General features: G+C 35.3%; 1 protein-coding gene across 1 annotated transcript; it reads left to right on the forward strand.

Annotated features, from left to right (window-relative positions):
* Positions 1–3184: 3184 nt before the first annotated feature.
* On the forward strand, positions 3185–6132 carry LOC149013610 (BAG family molecular chaperone regulator 3-like). Its single transcript, XM_089159859.1, has 6 exons — positions 3185–3399; positions 3512–3594; positions 3713–4170; positions 4306–4562; positions 4664–4810; positions 4932–6132. Exons 3-6 carry the CDS (start codon positions 3945–3947, stop codon positions 5427–5429), a joined length of 1128 nt encoding a protein of 375 aa, XP_089015985.1. The 5' UTR covers positions 3185–3399; positions 3512–3594; positions 3713–3944; the 3' UTR covers positions 5430–6132.
* Positions 6133–18789: the final 12657 nt, after the last annotated feature.

Genomic DNA, 18789 nt, shown 5'->3' on the forward strand with positions numbered 1-18789 from the left:
TCACTCACTGTACAATGTGTCGACGATATATCGTCCTGTCCTTGGGGGCGACACGATTCTCCCCAGTGCCATGAATTTTGCAATTTATCGGCGATATATCGTCAACAATCAAATTTTCATTGAAACATCATAACCATCATTTTCTATCCTTGATGCGACTCCAAGTCTCCAACACAAGAACCACCTCCAGCAGTGGCTGCCCCACCGCCGTTGCTGGTGTTGTTAAAAGAAGAGCTGACAGAAACAAATCTTGAGTCAGAGGAAAGGCAACACCCACCCATTGGGGTTTTACCAGTGGTGATGCAAATGACTATGCCTATGCCTGTGCAGGTTGGGAGATCAATGACGACTCTAGGAAGAAGGCTTCAACGAAAGACTGCCACACAAAGGTTGAAGCCTGAAGATCGAGGGTGGCGGATTTGGATGCCGGTGACGTTTGCGGCCAGGATTTTTCAGCTGACCAGAGAACTCGGTCACAAGTCCGATGGTGAAACAATCCGGTGGCTATTAGAACACGTAGAGCCCGCCATCATCGTTACTACGTAAGGGGAAATTGGGATTTGAATTTTCATTGAACCCTTGCAAAAAATCCCCTGAAATGTTGTTTGGTGTTACTGAAACGTTGGTGTGGCTAGCCACCGACATGGCAACACCAGACGACATTTTGGACTTAGGTTCAGCTAGGAACATATCCAAAATAGTATAATATAATCAAATGATTATTTCTTACCCCTGAATCATATAAAAGTCACACTCCTCGCGCCTAACCATTTTTATTATTTTTACGGCTTCCTTCAAGCATCATATCATCATGATCATCGATCTACTTCTTCTTTTAGACTATTAGCCGTACAAGTACAACTCTACAAAATCTATTTGTTAAGCCTCCTACAACTTTTGAGGCAGCTAAGGCTTTCTGAGTTACTACTCATGACTCATCCTCTTGGTTTACCAAAAAAAAAAAAAAAAAAAAACTCATCCTCATGAGATTACATAGACACGCATTAGCTGTCTCATGCAGGTTTCAAGAGATGACACTTGATTGGTCGATCTTGTTTCAAAAAGGTGCTTCAGTGAAAATGATTCCATAATAAGGGTGATTAGATATATGGGAGGCTGGTTGGTCTACCATTGCACATTTGCACCAACCAATCATTTCCGTTAACAGGAAAGTAGTAGTCGTAGGTTACTGCACCAAAAAACAAAAGTAGTCGTAGGTTACTTAAAACTTTTATTTAAATACAAAATTGAATCATTTCTTTCTGTTATTTTGTTTTGTTTCTGTTTCTTTTCATGTAATGTTAAGGTGGAGGGTCACCACCATTAGAGCTTCTGTTTCAAGCTAGGTTGGTAGCATGATGACGACAATCTACGGCTTAGATCTAGCCACGTATTAGAAGTTGAGCTTCGCTAAAAGTGTTGTGGTAAGGTGTCGGTGGCATAGAAGATCAGCCATCATCAAGTAGCGAGAATCCACTTGAGACAAAAAGAAGAGAGAGAGAGAGAGAGAGAGAGAGAGACGTAATCACTAGAGATAGATAGGCTTTCGTAATCTAGTTTTCTATTGGGTTATTGGGTATCGGGGTTAGGGTTTTTTCTGCGTTTTGTTAACGTATGTGTTTGTGTGTGTTTCCTATTGGGTGGACGGAACTCGGAAGAGAACAGCACATGTGTTATGTGTACCTACCGATTTTTAATTAGAAAAAGTAAAAGTACACCACAAATACTTTATAATTTGGTGTTTGGAGTTCTTCTAATACTTTGAAATGGCAAGATTGCCACCTAACACACCATGACAAGTTGTAATAAATGAGGATATATGGGTAATTAAACCGACAGAAAACCAGACTACCACACGAAACACAAACAGAGATGGTGCTGGTGCTGATAGCTTTACTACCCTTTTCTTTTTCTTTTTCCACCTTTCCAAATCTGGCCTCTCTTTCATAAGACATAAAATGTAAAGAAAATAAAAATAAAAATAAAAAACCCTGGCCTCACCTTTACTTCTAATTTGGCTTGGATCATGGACATGACCATTCAGCCGAAATTTTGACTGTCCAATTTGAAATTACGATTGAATTTTGACGGTCGAGATTGAAATTTTGACCAAAATCTCAATCTGACTGCTTAAAATGCTTGGTTTGATGTAAATGCGCATTACCCAAGCAAGGTCCACTGACTTCACGGTAAATCTTAAGTTCTCATCTTTCACTCTTGACAAACAGGAGTACAGGCTTTTCAAATCATATCAAATTAAACACGTGACAATTAATAAAGGGAGTCTAGATCTAGGTGTTGGCCGATGTCATGGGGAGAATGACTATTGGCCAGTCCAGATTAGCTTTTCATGTGTTCTTCTTATATTTTTTTACCATACAATAATAGAGGGTCTACATGAAATCTACTGATGTTTTTCTGTTTCTTTATATTTTTATAGGTGAGACTTACCTCACTGTGTGGTTCAAAAGTATATATGAAAAGAATACATTATTTCTCCTTATAGAGACTTGTTGTTGCCCTTGCAACGGGTTTTAGATACTCTAGAGACACAATAGGTGTGCTGTCGCAGACAAACTCCTTTAAAAGCATGGCTTGTTAGGTTGGTTCGGATAGAAAAATTAGAGTCAAGTTTTTTTAAATTAAGAAAATTTATTTAAGGTGGCAAACTAATTTTTCTATCTTATGTTTTTTTTAAAATTTAAAAAAATGTGAAAAACTAAAAGTGAAACTCACAATTAATGTTTTTCCACCAAATCTTTTTTTTCCTTTCTTTATCTTCTACTTTATTTATTTATTTTTGGTTTCAACCCACCTTTGAAAATAAATGCAGCCTTAAATTTTAATTACACAAAAGAGTATTTACAAATTATAGTAAGGTAAGTAAAGAAAACTGATTTTTTCTGGATTCAAATCAAATCATTGTTTGTATGGTTGAGATTTAATGAAATCTACGGGAGATTTATCTAAGACAGAAGCACCAAACACGTCAGTCAGGCCTTGCAAGACCCGCCTATCTTTCTGGCAAAGATTCTCGAAGAGGCGAAGTAAAAAGAAGGTATCATTCAGTAGTAAATTTTGTTTCTGGATTTGTTGGGGAATGGATTTCACCATTATTATTATTATTAAAACTTAAAAGGAAGCCTTGGCGGCTTTCGCTGGATTTCTTTATAACTTAACTTGTGTAGCAGGTGGGTTCGAGAGTCAAGAAGTCTTCTGATCACCATTGCTCCCCATTCTTCCACGGCCACCAGTTGTTCTTATATAAATTAAATATTTTCGTTCGCTGCCCATTTATTTTTCTAACCTTCTCTTCTCCGTGGTTCCATTAATCCAGAAGAGGAACAAGTGGGTAATTCTTTTCTGGTTCGATTTGATCGGGAGGAGAGCTCTCTTCAGGTAACTCTACGAGGTTTTCTTCAGATTTTTTCCAGTTATTGCAGATTTTTTTTTTGTTTATTTTTAATTTTATTTTGGGGGTTTCTATTTTTGATTAGTTGCTGCCTTGCAGGGGGGGGTTCGATCTTGGCGATTCCTGTTTAGTGGAATGGTTGATTATTCTATCTTCGAAGAAGATCTAGAAGGAGCAATGCTGTGAGTTTACTTATTTGTATGTTTGATGCCGATTTCCTAGTTCGGTTACGGGGAATGACACTTTGGAGTTCATTGGAGATTTTTCCTCACTTGCTGCTGTTTAATGCTTGGCTCATAGGCTTCAAAGCTTGTTCTTCAGCGATTCTTTGCTTGGACTTTATTTGGGTATCTTCGTGAAACGGACATTAGAGAGATCTGATTCTCAGGTTCTTTCTTCTGTCCTGGGTTACCTCTAACTCAAGAGGAAAAAGAAAGAAAAAAATTGCTGCTTTGACTAAGCGAAAGGTATCTCATTCCGTTTTGAGCGATTGGATTCGAAAGAAAATAGTTCAGTGAAAAGATTAGCAGAGATGATGCGGATGAGAACGAAGAAGACCCAAGGGACGTCGGCTCTGAACGGCGACTTACCTGGGGGAGTCGGTGGATCGGAGGTTTCAGATTGGGAAATGAGACCAGGTGGAATGCTGGTTCAGAAGCGAAATCCAGATTCCGACAGAGCGGCACCAACAATTAGAGTGAAGGTCAAATACGGCTCCTCTCATCACGAAATCTATGTCAATTCTCAAGCCAGCTTCGGTCAGTATTCTAAGATTTTCATTTCCCTAAATCTCTCCCCCTTTTCTCATCTTCTTCTTCTTCCTATTTGTAAAGAAGAAAAATTCAGTATTGAGTCTAATATAGCAGTAGCTTTGGTTGTGGACTTGATGACAGGGGAGTTAAAAAAGTTACTGGCGGAGCCGACAGGGTTGCATCATGAGGACCAGAAGCTGATGTTCAAAGACAAGGAAAGAAGCTCTAATGCTTATCTCGATGTTGTGGGAGTGAAAGACGGATCAAAACTCGTTCTTGTTGAAGACCCAATTAGCCGGGAAAAACGGTACCTTGAAATGCGTAAGAATGTCAAGATGGAGAAGGCCTCCAAGTCCATTTCGGAAATCAGCTTGGAAGTTGATAATCTCGCAGCCCAGGTAATGTTGCTTTGCCTGCCTTCTACAGCTAGCCTAGTATCGTCTGATTAACTTTGGAAGCTTCTAATTGATTGCATTTTTTGTAATTGAAATCTGAGCAGGTGTCTGCTCTTGAATCCGTTATATCCAAAGGTGAAAAAGTTGCAGAAACCGATGTGTTGAATCTGACTGAACTGTTGATGAACCAACTTATTAAGTTGGATGGTATAGTCGCCGATGGAGATGTGAAAGCACAGAGGAGAATGCAGGTACCTGAAATTCGGTACCTTTCTGTATTTCTTTTAAAAGTATAGATTTTTGATTGATTCCCTTTATATATGGACCCAAATAACCTGGCTGAATTTCCGCATTTGCATTGCTTCTTTGAAGGTAAGGAGAGTGCAGAAGTATGTCGAAACTCTGGATTTGCTGAAGATCCGGAACGCCATGCCCCCTAGTAATAGCAATGGTGATGTTAATAGTGGGCAAATTCAAATGCAACAGCTACAGCAACAGAAGCATAAAAATGGTTATGCCAATGGCGATGAGATGCAAAGGCAACAGCAACATCAACATCAACATCAACAGAAGCATTCGACTGGGCAAGTGCCAAAGCCAATGCCACAGCAGCAGCAGCAACGGCCGAGGCATTCAACGGGTCAAATTTCAAGCACACGGCAGCAATCGCAGCAACCTTCAAGGCACTCAGCATCAGGGACAATTGTGACAACCCAGTGGGAAACATTTGAATTTGATGTACCTGGAGCATCCTCCACATCAACCACCGGCGTCCAAGGCCAAGGCCAAAGCCAAAGCCAAAGCCAAAGCCCAAGACAAAGAAACACAACCACAACTCCTAGTAAGTTCAGCTGGGATTTTCTTCAGTAATAGTCCAAACTGAAAACATCACTTGATGGAGCTACAGAGCTACAGACACAACTTATTATGGGTAAATTAATTTAGTGGGTAGCGTGTGGTTTTGGGTTTGCCTTCTACTTTGGTTTGATCTCTATATTCAATTCTCCATTCTTTTCTGTATTTAGATTTCAGGGCATCAACATCCCCCTTGTTTACTAGTTTTAATTACTATTTAGATTCTATCCAGCAGAAATAAAATGGGGGTCGTTATGATGGCTGGCCACTTCATTCTTAGATTTATTTCTATTCTTCCTCTTTCTGTTTCTTTGGCTTTATGTCTGCCATTTATATGTCTGTAACACAGTTATGTAAATTTATAAATCTATTACTGGGAAAAGCTTAGTGCTTGAAAGATAAAAGAGATAAAATTGCAGTTTGGGGAATATGGCTCAATTATTCCATACTATAAAGGAATATGTAACATGTCCCCGTAAGTGTCGGTGCCGTTCTCTTTCTCCTCTCTTGTGTTTCTGCTTTAAAACCATTGGATGCACTTTATGGATTCACTCTCTTTTTGTTTTGTATCTCTTGGTTGGAAGGAAATCAGAATCATATCAATTAAGTAAATGTATATGACACTTTGCCTGAAGTTGGATGGTAAAAAGGTCCAAATGCTTGATGGAGAAAAGAAATAACCCCAGTAATGGCCAAATGCAGGTTTTAGACTTAAAAGAAAATTAACTGAAGATCATTTATCGGATCGACATGGTACTTAATTATCGGTGTGTGGCGACTGATACCAATTCCGATACTGTGTACTAGCTAGTTAGAACATACAAAACCGGTTTGGCCACTACCAATCTCAGCTCAGTGAGTTCCATTGCTGATTTCCATGTGTAATACAGAGTTGGAATAGATCCTAGCTTTCCCTTTCCATTTCATGAGCCAACCTCAGTTGTTCAATCCAAAATGCAATTCTGGCGAAGGAGCCACTAAAGTTTGTCTACCACAAACCAGAAAAAGCATAGCTTTATACTCATCTTTATTATCCAACTGTAATGTACCTTATGGTGTGGGGCTATAGATAGTACTTGAACAATGGGGCTGATGAAAAACAGAAGAGAGAGAGAGAGAGTGATGTAACTTCTCATGTAGGGGCATGGCATACTGGGCAGCTTCATTACCTGGTTCAGGGGTCCATTCTACTTGTTGTTTCTTCAGTCATTACATCATAAAGATGCAAAAGTACAGTTCAACCCAATTTTAACAAAATAGCACCGAATGGTGTCAACAAATCTCTCAACAAAAGTCGATTATATTTGCTCCAAAACTCTGAGCAAATATTGGCCATAATCAAGGAGTCTGGTGCAATTGTTGGTGGAATGGTGGTGGTGGTGCGAAAAGACTAGTTTGAAATGGAAATACAGGAAAAAGGACGAAAGCTACAACTAACAATTTTAACAACCTTCATATCATTGATTGTCCTTCCTTCCACCTTTGGCTTGCTTCAGTTGATGTATGTATTTAAGCTTACTGACAATTGGAGGCGACAACTTTGTAGGCTAATAAATAAACATTCAAACTACAATTTCCTTCAGTTCCCAGAAAATATTATATTTGTTCTACGTAAAAGAGAGAGGAAACAGAAAAAAGAAGGCATGAATGCCCTTGTTGTATCTTGAGAGTATGAAATGCATCCGTTGCCACTCGCAGCAAGAGCAATAATAGACCTCAAATTCTTTACTGTTTAGGGAGCCAAGCATGATCATGTGTCAGTGAGAAACAAGGAAATAAACCAGAACAAAGGGATAGGTGAGCTGGGGTGGACCCAAGATTTTTTTCTTTTACCAATTTATTGCCAGTCATCTTGACTAGGGGCCCACAGGTCCCTTGGGGATTGGGTCCGGGGAGAGGAAGTGTAGGAGGAACAGAAGATTGAAGCACAGACCTCCTAGGAATTGAGGCCTCTAACAAAAGGCTGCCTACCAATGTGTTAGAAGCGCACACACGGACACAAGATTCAACTAGGGGTCAAATAATAAGAGTCAGGTAGGGGAGTACCGTCATTTTTTTACCACACATACTGTGTAGGACTTATGTGGGACTCACTGTGGTATCTACCTCTGACTTATTTTATCATATTCAGATATAGGCTCACACATATTAAAAATATAAATACATTATATAAAATGACATTGTTACACTTACAAAATATAAGTAAATTAAATCATTGAGAATCGCTAGCAAAAAACAATCAATATTACAAAAAATAAAAAAAATACACATAATTTCCATAGAAGGCTAAAATAGATGCAAACCAAACAAATCATAGTAGTTAGTTATCTTACAAATTACAGTCCATCACAATATTAAATAAAAAATAATAACAAAAAATAAATCTCTTTCATATAATATCAAACAAAAGGATAACAAAAAGAAATTGAAAAAGAGAGAAAAAAATTGAAGAAAGAGAGACAATACCTGATTGTGGAGAAGACTTGGGAATAAACTCCAACATTTAGCATTTCCAAAATTTCCTAAAGTGCATGTGAGGTGTGTGTAAAGAGGAGAGAAGAAATAGAGAAGGAAAGCTATAGAATAAAATTTCCCCTATATATATATATAGGCCTCTTGGGCTTGTTAAAACCCTGATGAGCATTGTTGGTGGGCTCGTACATTCTGAAAGAGAAAGTCATGAGTGGGCCTAACTGTAATGGGCTCTGGATAAACACTTTTTTTTTTTTTTTTTTTTTTTGTAAAGGCTAGAAGAGTGAGTATCTATGTTTTTTTTGGGGTAGAAAGTGAGTGTCTATGTTCACAGGATGTAACAGTTATTATGTTTTATTTAACCAGGGCATAACAGTTCAATCTCTATGTTATGGTGATATTGTTGAATGATCAAAACCCATATCAAATTAGGTTTTCCAACACTTTGTGTAAATCCCTTCATCTCTTTTCAATTGATGGATAAGTTAACATTCAAAAATTGTTATCTCCTAACTTGGTTCATTACTGAGATTATCAAATGAGCTAAATGCACATCATCTTCCTCAATTTTTTTTTAATTGATGGGAGAACAGTAGCAAATTGATTACCGTATAGATACTCTTGTAATGATATTATCAGACAATTCAAAATGCATGTCAAACTGAAGTTTGCCCGGCACTTCACATCAACTTCCTCAACCCTTGTCCGTTATTGATGGAGGAATTAATATTCACAAACTATCACCTCATAACTTGTTTTATACTGGGATTATAGAACGATTCAAATGCACGCAACCTTTTTCATTTGCTGGGGGGAAATAATATGAAAAAACGATTACTACGTAGGTTATATGATGACGATATTATCGAATAATCTAATTGTACATCAAAATGCATTACGCTTAAAAGTTCACGTCAACTTCCTCAATAGTTGCCGACTGATGGGAAAATTGAAGTTGACAAACTATCACCTCATAGCTTGTTTTATGCTAGATTTTAGAAAAACTGGAAGAAATTGATATTGATAAACAATTATTTCATAGCTTGTTTTATCACAACATTACGATATAACTAAATACGCTTTCTCAACCCTTATGCAGAAATGATTGTAGAAAGCTTATTTTATGACAATATTATCGAACAATTCAAACGCACGTCAAATTAGATTGTCTGGCGCTTCATGCCGACTTTCTTCTTAGAACAACATTGCGTGCATGAACCGCTTATGATCACTTCAATTGTCAATACTAGCTTAATCGTTAGTACTGTAAAATCAACTCTACGTGTGAATTTCATAAGATAATTTATTGAAAAATTAAGCATTTGGGATTTTTTTTTCTTCTTCCAGTGTGTTGAAAGGGAGGGGGTGGTTGTTTTAGACTATTTAATCCGTAGCCAGCCTAGAACATTCAGTCAATAAAACTAATAAACAAGAATGAAGTCAATGGACGAATTTTCAAGGTTTCAAAAGCATTTACTTTGTTATATTTTAAAAGCTAATGTTGAGAATGTAATTCAAATCTTTATGCTTTCTAGTTTTTAGAAGAAATGATAGAATATCGCTACCGTTTGCATAATCTAGATTAATCAAACGTAAAGAAGATTAACACTGAATTGGTAATATATTAAACAAAGTTAAGCTAGATTAATGGTATCCAATTATACCAAATCTTAAATTTGATCATACTTTTAGCCAAGTAATTGAATTTATAGAAGTCAAGGATTAATTATAACAATCTATTTCAGTCAACGAATAAATGTTGGACAAAAGAGAAAGAGAGTAGTAGATAATAAAATAAATAGCTCATTGTGCATCGTTTCATATCTATATTTATTTTTCACACACCGTTATCAATTCAAAATAGTCATACCCAAAATAGAAAACTATTTAGAAAGCAAGCCTCATATAAAATTTCTTTTGTCTTAAGGAAAAAAAAAAAAAAAAAACTCTCGTGTCCAACACACTCCAAAAATGATCATTTCTTAATCTTTCACAGATTAATGTTGATAAACTGTATAGCAGGCTAACACCTTAAGATTTTAGAGTAAACTCAAACACAACCCTCTTCAATTGAGAGAGTACAAAAATATGGCAAAACCATGACTAGAAGGCTTATTTTATGATGATGGTATAGATCAATCCAAATGCACATCTTTTTTTTATTAATAATCCAAATTGCACATCAAAATACATTACTCTCGACACTTAACATCAACTTCCTTAGTTTTCGCCAACCGATGACGAAATTAATATTGACAACCTACCACCTCATAGCTTAATTTGCGTTGAGATTATGGAATAATTCAAATGCACATCAATTTCCTCAATCGTTTTCAATTGATGAGGAAAAATAATATAGCTAAACAATGGTTACGTACGTTTCTTATTTGTATGACAACGTAATGAATAATCCAAATGCACATCAAAATGGACCTGACACTTCACGTCAAATTCCGCATCTTTCGTCTTAATGGAGGAAATTGACATTGACAAACTATCCCTCGATAGCTTGATTTCTGTTTATGATGAGATAATGGAACAACCCGAATGTACATCAATTTCCTCTTTAGTGTTTTTTTTCCTTCTTTTCTTCCAGTAGATGTGAGAGAATAATATAGTAAAATGATTATCATATGGTTAATCTGTAATAACGTTATTGAAAAATTCAAATGCGCATCAAATTGGATTCCGCCAAATGATTCATGTCAACTTTCTTAGCTTTTATCTATTCATGAGAGAAATTAACTATCACCTTACGGTTTCTTGACATGAGATTATCCATCTATAAACAAATGCACAACAAAGTAGAATTTCTCTAACATTTCATGTCAACTTCCTTTTCGAAACAACGCCGTTGTGCAAGAGCCACTTCTAGTAACTTTAGTTATCTAAATCAGTTAGCCGTTAACACTTTACATCGACGTTGCGTCTAAGTTGCATCACGCATCTCATTGACATAACTAAAGCAATGAGGGAAAAATGAAGAAATTTCTTGGGGTGGGGATTATGATATTGTTTAGAATCCTAAGCCATCCTACAACATTTAATTCACTAAAATAAAGAACAAGAAGAAGATCAGAGATTGGACTTAACCCTTCTATGTCATTCACAATAATCATAGTTAAAAGAAGATTTGCATCATATATTATATACAGCAGGGTTAGCTTTCCTTTTACAGGATGATTATATATATCATTTATTAGAATTAAGGTTAATTAATTCATTATTGTAGATTATTTGATTCTCTCTGGTAGTGCCCAACAACAGTAGCATACCATGGCATGCAATCAATCATGCATGGCCGTCTATCCCTACCTGCAAGTCACGATGGAGGAAATGAAGTTTTATTTATATAGAGTTTAAACCATTTCCATCTTATAAATTTGATCTATATCTTGAGAAGTTGACTTTACACACACATGAAGGAATAAAATAAAAAGTCGGCAAGTCAAACCTGTACGTAAAATGATAGAGAAGACATAGATCGATATATACATACATTTAATTAAGTAAGTTTGAATTGTCAACCTTTCTCATTTAATCTCAAGATTCCACGTGACAATCATGATCGCATGAGGAGCTTAGCTTGCCTTCTTCGATGCTTTCATTGGTGAAGTGCATGAAAACATAAAGAATGCTACCTACATTTCCACGTACCCAATTACCATATAAAAATGACTTGCACGACTTAATACTTTTGATTACTTTTCTTAATTATTGTGTTAATTACTATGTTTATTGGTTGTTTAGTGGGTTTAAACAAAACGACTAGTTATAATGGGTTATGCTAGATTGGCTAACCCAATTGGACCAAATCTTACACCTGATCATAGTTTTAGTCACTTAATAATAATTTGACTTTATAAAAGTCAAGGATTAAAATATAAGATCCTCTCTTAGTCAACAATAAATGTTGGACAGGACAGGAGAGAGACTAGTGCTAGTTTGATGTTCATCCACCTTCCCCTTCGTATCCATTTTCAGTTTTCTACGGGAATTTTTGTCAGAAATGGACCATTCATTTCCCTTTGGATGGAGGACATGTGTTCATTAGTTACATAAATGTTAAGATTAAATTCAAATAAAAAATTTATATCTTCTAAATCTTATTTCAACCTTTGGATGTGATTGATGGATATGTATCTATCCTTCATCCACCACTGAGAAAGGGATAGTGTCAGAAATAGATCTGATAAAGTTCGGTTTTCCACGCACATTGTTGGTGTGTGATGATGGACTGGGCTGGGTACAGCCCCAGTGAACCCAAAAGATGCCTTAGTAGAAGCCCACTTATCCACAACTTATTGGGCTTATTTGCCATCTCTATACAAGTCCAGAAGTAAGTAGGCCCATCTCATTATTTTCTTTTATAAGCTACCAATATTTCAGATAAGAGCTTATAAATTTTATTTTTTTTGGGTACAAAGACCCCCTTTTATATGTAGGCTTATAACATGCCGCCAGTAGGAATTGAACCCATGACCTCTCCATCGAGAAGTCAGGTTCTTAATCATCCTACTACTCCCATCTCTGCGCTTGCCACGTAGGCACCATTGGATTTGGATAAAGCGCAGTGTCAGCTTCTTATATGTAAACTCATTGACTAGGGTTATATCCAGGCCCAGGCCCAGGCCCATTTCACATTACAAACTGTGTTTATTCATCTTCAAGTGAAAATGCTCGAGAACTGAGTATGTATGTAAACCCAAATATTGTTTTCCCTTGGTGGAGGCGTAAGGGTACAAAATAACCAAAAAAAAGTTTAAAACGATTTCTTTCTCAACTCTTTTTATTATTATTATTCCCACAAATTTTGGATATAATGTAAGTACTCTACTCCTTCTCAGCCCTAAATTGTGATATTCTACCTATAGATGGTCATTTGTAGTTAGAATATATATATCGAAAAAAATTTTGGAATGAACAAAAATTTTTGTCCACTATTATTTAGGTCTATTATCTATGACTTGAGAACAATTATAAATGGGCTTTAATTTATAACTAATATTGCAAAACTATTATCTCATACATTGTATTATGCCACATTATTGATCAATCCAATGGAAAATCATCATGCGGGAATGACTGTGACACTTCATGTCAACTTTCTTTGCTTTTGTTGGTTAATGAGACATAGGGAAAACCAATATTACAATACTATTACTTCATATTTTGTTTTATTTTGTTTTGTTTCGAGGACTCTTGTAAGCAAAATGTAGGCCAAAGTGGATTTTTTCGACACTTCACGTCAACTTCTTAAACTTGTGCCTGCTAGTCAATGAAGAGATGAATTAATTTTGGGAAATGATTACTTCATAGCTCATTATACGGCGAGTTTATCGATCACTCCAAATGAATGTCAAACTAGAAGTTTCTTGCCAGCGTCAACTTCGCCTCAAACCAGACAAAACTATATGAGCCACTTCATCGATTGGCAGTGAAGACTAGTTTAGCCGTTAGCACTTTACATCAACTTTACGTCTTAGTTTGAATCGAATACGCTATTGAAATCTTTAAAAACAGATAGAAAAATTTAGAAGAAAAAAGTTCATCGTAGTATATTTAACATCTGATGCCATCATCCAACATTTTAGTGTTAAAAATAATGAACAATAATAATAGCAATACAATGATGAGTTATCAATGCTTACACTTAACCCTAGTAGACTAAAATGTCATAAGACTATGTGAAGGACAAGTGTACCAATGTAGAAAATTGTCGTTGAAGTCACAAGCAAAGGAGGGGGGGGGAAATTAAGCAAAACTTAAAACCCCATTCAATTTTTATATCTTCTAAGTTCATTAGAAATATTATATGGTGAAGAGTAACTTGAACCTTCTATTCTTCCGCAATAATCATATTACACGAATGAATGGAGATAACTTCCTTAGAATCAATCACGTTCCCATAAAATAAACTAATAGTTGTTTCAACTTTTGACTATATGTTAGCATCAAAAAGATCTTTTATATATATATATTTCCTCTTACACTACTCTTGGAGCATCAACATGGTTTGTTTCTTGAAGAATAATAATACATATGGAAGATATATAGTTAAGCCGTACCAACAAGGCTTTTTCTTTTAAGAGCTTCTAGCTGGAAGCATATTTTTGATAATATTCCATCGATCGTACAGAGACAGGAGACAGTGAGAGAGGAACATTTGGTTATTAAATACTATTAATTAATAACGTAGTCAATGAATTAATGTCCTTAATTAGATTGACCATAAGTAACACCAGCAGGCTTTCTTCTTCTTCTTCTTCTTCTTCAATAAGATGGTTATAAGCTGACTAATATTAAGGATTAGAATTATGATTATAAAACTAAGTGTTGATTAGAGCTTGGTTTAAACAATACTAACACGAAATGGCATGGCATGCCCATCTTTACTTGTATATAAGCAAGCAGCTATGATATGAGATATATATATGGGCGGTAGCTAGATCTGGATCATCATTATTAATTTGTTTGATAAATCCTAAAATCGATCTTAAGTTGTGTTGTTGACATTTAACAAGTCAATGAATTAAAAAAAAAAAAAACATTAAACTAAATTAAATCCTTCTTCTACTACAGTCAACGAAGGAAATGTCAGAGGAGAGAGAACATAATTAAGAAACTAATATATATATATATATTATATGTAAGGTCTACTCTTATTAAGGCTCCACATGAAAATTGTCATCGTATGTGTCTCGCCTGAAATCTTTCATGAGTGGTATCCATGAAGCAAGTGAACACCCAATCCTATGATGCCACTTCAGTAGTACTATTCAATATTTATTTATTTAGAAATGTATTGGACTTGTATTATTACTATAGAAAGTCATGGGAAGGGCATTTTTGTTTAGTGCATGAAGCACTTGTAACTACAGATTTGGACTTTTGAAGGAAGTCAAAGTTTTGACTTATTTTGCATTTACTTACTTATTTTATTCAAATTCTTTGGTCAGCAAATCACAGCAATCTTAACATCATGGGAAAAATCTAAAATAGAAACATCTATCCATATAAAATTATCTCCTCCTCCCTCCTTACTCCTTAGGTAGAACCAAAGTTTGAATTCTAATATGGTTGATAAAATAGAATGTTTGGTTTAATTGAAGATGAGAATCGGTCAAAACCTTTGAATGGAATGAAACAATGTCAAGCTCGGCCAATTCCGATTCATCTGAAAATTAATCCTTTTATCTCTCTCTCTCTCTCTCTCTCTCTCTCTCTTAGTCTTTTGTGTCATCCATCTCCATTGTAAAACTTTTGAAGAAAACAAATATGCATTCACATTATGGATTTATATGTCACCATCTTCTTGGTCCCCTTTATATTTTTACCGTCAATTTTTCTTCTTCGTTCTTCTTATTCCATCTGTCTCTTAAACTACCAAAGTTTTCCATGGAAAAAGAATCCAATTATATATGGAGTAACTATAGGGTTAGCATCTCCAAGGTGGAATCCACCATACACCAACAACTTGACATGAAAACAGAATACTTTTATATCAGGTAGGTCAAGCATTATTCCACCATTCACGTTTTTAACTTTTTTTTTAGCAGCAAGACTATTACAGAGATAACAATAACAACAACATTGTTATTCCTTACACACCAGTTTCTCTATCTCACCAGTCATCTACACATTTTAAATTAGGGTTAGTCAAGTAAACCAAGGGTGGAAGGTGATCATGCTAATCTTGCACATTTAATCACTCAAGAAAATTAACTTGTATGGTTTTTTGTTCACGCTTAAAAGCCTATGCATGTGTTAACAAAACCCTATCTATTGCATGTCTTTTTCTTTCTATTCCTTCGGTGGTACAAACACGTTACTAATTTTTATATTCTTCTTTCAAATGATAAAACTTGACAGAACAATGATACTACTCCGTCAGATTGATGATATGAAAATAGAATTAGGACTTAAACAAAGAAATTGCATTCACACTTGAAAGTCTCTGCATGTATTACTATTTACTATTTGCAAGATCCTATCTATTCTCTTGTTATTTCTTTTTCTTCCGTCGTACAAACGTGTTACCAGTTTTACTAGTCTTTTTTCAAATGATAAAACTTGACGCATTAGATCAATGATTTAATAATAGAATTTAACCAATCGTATATTGGTATTACAGTACTAAACGAAATCTTTTCATAACAATATAATGACCTGAAATTTACTTATCTCTGTACAATTTATTTTTGGTGACAATTTTTACAAGGTTTATAAAATAAAATAAAAAATCTTTGAATTACTGGGAAAGAAAGAAAGAAAAAAAAGGAATAAATTGTCATTATAATTTCTATTTTTCATCGTATTGAAAGTTGAAACTATTCCATGACACTTCATTGGTAGAAAGACTCCCTAATAGTTTAGTTCAGCTACTAATTAATTTAGAATTTTAAGTGGTCAATGGAAAATTAGCCTGTTCTTCTACATCTACTTGACCAGGTCCAAAGAAACAATTCATTCACTCTCTCTGATGAGTCATGAGATAACCAGAAAAGGAAAGGCTATGAAACCAGGGGTTGTCTGTCTTAATCTTTTGTCATCTTTTCCCACTTGGGAACATCATTCCAGAATCGCATGCTTTCCCGAGAAAATGCGTTTCTATATTATTGTTTGGGTTTCCAACGGTTTTCCAGCCAACAGAATCAGAATGTGATCACCGAAGCTTCCCCTTCCTTTTCTGCATTTTACTTTTCTCTTTTTTTTTTTTTTTTACCCTTTTCTTTTCACTCCAGTCTCACCATTTTATATATCCAGTCTCAGCATTTATATATATATATATATTGATACATATATATACATTATTGATTCAGTTTTGTCGTTTCTGAATTGAAATGAAAAAGAATTAAAAAAAAAAAAAAAAAACTTATTTGAGGCCTACCTATACATACCTATATACCTAAATACCTATAAAGAGCAAAAACAAAATCTACTATAAAAAGCCTACTTGTTCACTGTGAACTCACAATGATCTCAGTGTCTAACAAGGGAATCAATCCATGGTTAGATGAAATGAAAGCCTCTCCATCCCATTTCAACAATTGATTTTACGAAAAGACTCCAACGATCTCTCGCCATTGAAGAACATCTAACTCTTCAAATTTATAAATATTTGATTTCTACTTACTTGATTGCTTCTTGGGTAAGGGGTGTAAATAGATAATCGAAATCTGCTTTAGAATTCGCATTCGTATCTGTTTAGGGGTATTTGAATCCGTTAAATTACTAATAGAATGTGGATATGATATAGCCTATTCTTACAGATTATTATCCGTCCAAAATTATGTATTTATTTTTCTATATTTTCTATCAGAATAATTACCAAAGTTGTCAAATTCTTAAATTTCAAATTTAACCCTTACAAATAAAATGGTAAAGATTTAAACAAGTAGTTGAAAACTTGTATTCAATCTGTATTCATGCCCATTTAGAATAATCTACTTAAGAAAATAACTATTGAATTTAGAGAGCTCTCAAACTTTTTTGTGGTGTTGTCAATTTTCAAGCCTTTTTTGAATTGAAATGTTTACCGTCAAAGAAAACTAAGGAGAACTGATTGCTACATTTGAAAAAAATTCAATGAATGAGGTTAAATCTAATAAATGAGAGGTTGAACTTAGGTCGTTCAACCAATGTATCCTTACCACTATTGTGCTACATATATTGTTCCCAAAAAATAAGAATAAAAATGGATTGGTTGGCGAGTGACGAGCGGACCTTGCTTAAGTCCGTCAAGCGAAACACTTCAATCCAACGAAATCTCAATCTTGACCACTGAAATTTTGAATTGAACGGATTAAAATCTCGCTTGACCGCCATGGGCATTAAATGCGTACGAGTGAATGCGGGAGAGACTTAGAGAGAAACGTGTTCATAACCGTTGGGAGTGCAGAGAAACGTCAACGTCAAAGGTAAGAAATGAAGAGAGAGGGAGAAGACTGCGCCGGTCAGATGGTCAGGAAATCTACCGTACGCGGATAGTGGGACCCACTAAAACGAAAACCAACAAGATCTCCGCCGTCATTTTGTAAGGAATCACGGAGAGCCGTGGTAGCATTTTGGAATGACAGGTGTGAGCCATTAAGCCAGCTGTACGTCATTTGACGTCACTCATCAGTTCTCGTCAGCAAATCAGCAGTTAGTACAACGACCTCAAAAATATCACTTCCGTCGGCAATATAAAGATATATATGTATGTATCCGTAAGACTGGACGCGATGGCTGACTATTTGGTAAGGATATATTTTTTTTTTTTTTTTTTTTTTCTTTTCTTTTCCTTTTTGGTAAAGGGTAAGAGTAATTCAAATTCTCAACAACCCAATATCTGGAATTATACCCTATTTGGTAAAAACCATAGATATATAATCCAAAAAAGATCGATGGTTGGAAATTTCTCAGTAGCAGAAATCGTTTTTGTAAGGACACGTTACCAATATGGTTTGGTTCATATCTGAGTCTGACCACATCAATTACAGTAATGACCACTGACACCCCCACCGATACAAGTTCATGCATCTTGTTGGTTTCACATGAACTTTTGTGTAAAACGTGAAAACCTTAAATCTCTTCGGTTTGAAGTCTTGGCAACACACACAGAAAGTTTACACAGTGAAGATAAGTTCAGTTCATTAATGGGTTTTTTTTTTTTTTTATATTTTATTTTATATATTTTATCTTATCTATGTGTGGATTAAGATTAACACCAAGAAAGAAGTGAATGAAAAACACAGTTTTCAGATGAGACCCTTTTGTTCCTTTTATTCTTGTAATACAAAAAGCAAAGGTGAGAAAAGAACATTTAAGAAGCAGCAGGGCAGGATCCATTGTGACATGTGTTCTACTATCTTTGGATTAAGAAGCTAGCACTCAGTAAAATTTCAGTCCAATCATATCT

The sequence above is a fragment of the Hakea prostrata genome, chromosome 6 (genome assembly GCF_041222555.1).
Source record: "Hakea prostrata isolate BN-2017 chromosome 6, UWA_Hpros_2, whole genome shotgun sequence".
Taxonomy (NCBI): Eukaryota; Viridiplantae; Streptophyta; class Magnoliopsida; order Proteales; family Proteaceae; genus Hakea; species Hakea prostrata.

Bases quoted from the DNA above. Each gene is read 5' to 3' on its own strand.
- LOC149013610 (XM_089159859.1), top strand. From the start codon at position 3,945: ATGATGCGGATGAGAACGAAGAAGACCCAAGGGACGTCGGCTCTGAAC. The intron at 4,563-4,663 runs GTAATGTTGCTT...AAATCTGAGCAG, and splicing joins TTGATAATCTCGCAGCCCAG to GTGTCTGCTCTTGAATCCGT. The intron at 4,811-4,931 runs GTACCTGAAATT...GCTTCTTTGAAG, and splicing joins AAGCACAGAGGAGAATGCAG to GTAAGGAGAGTGCAGAAGTA.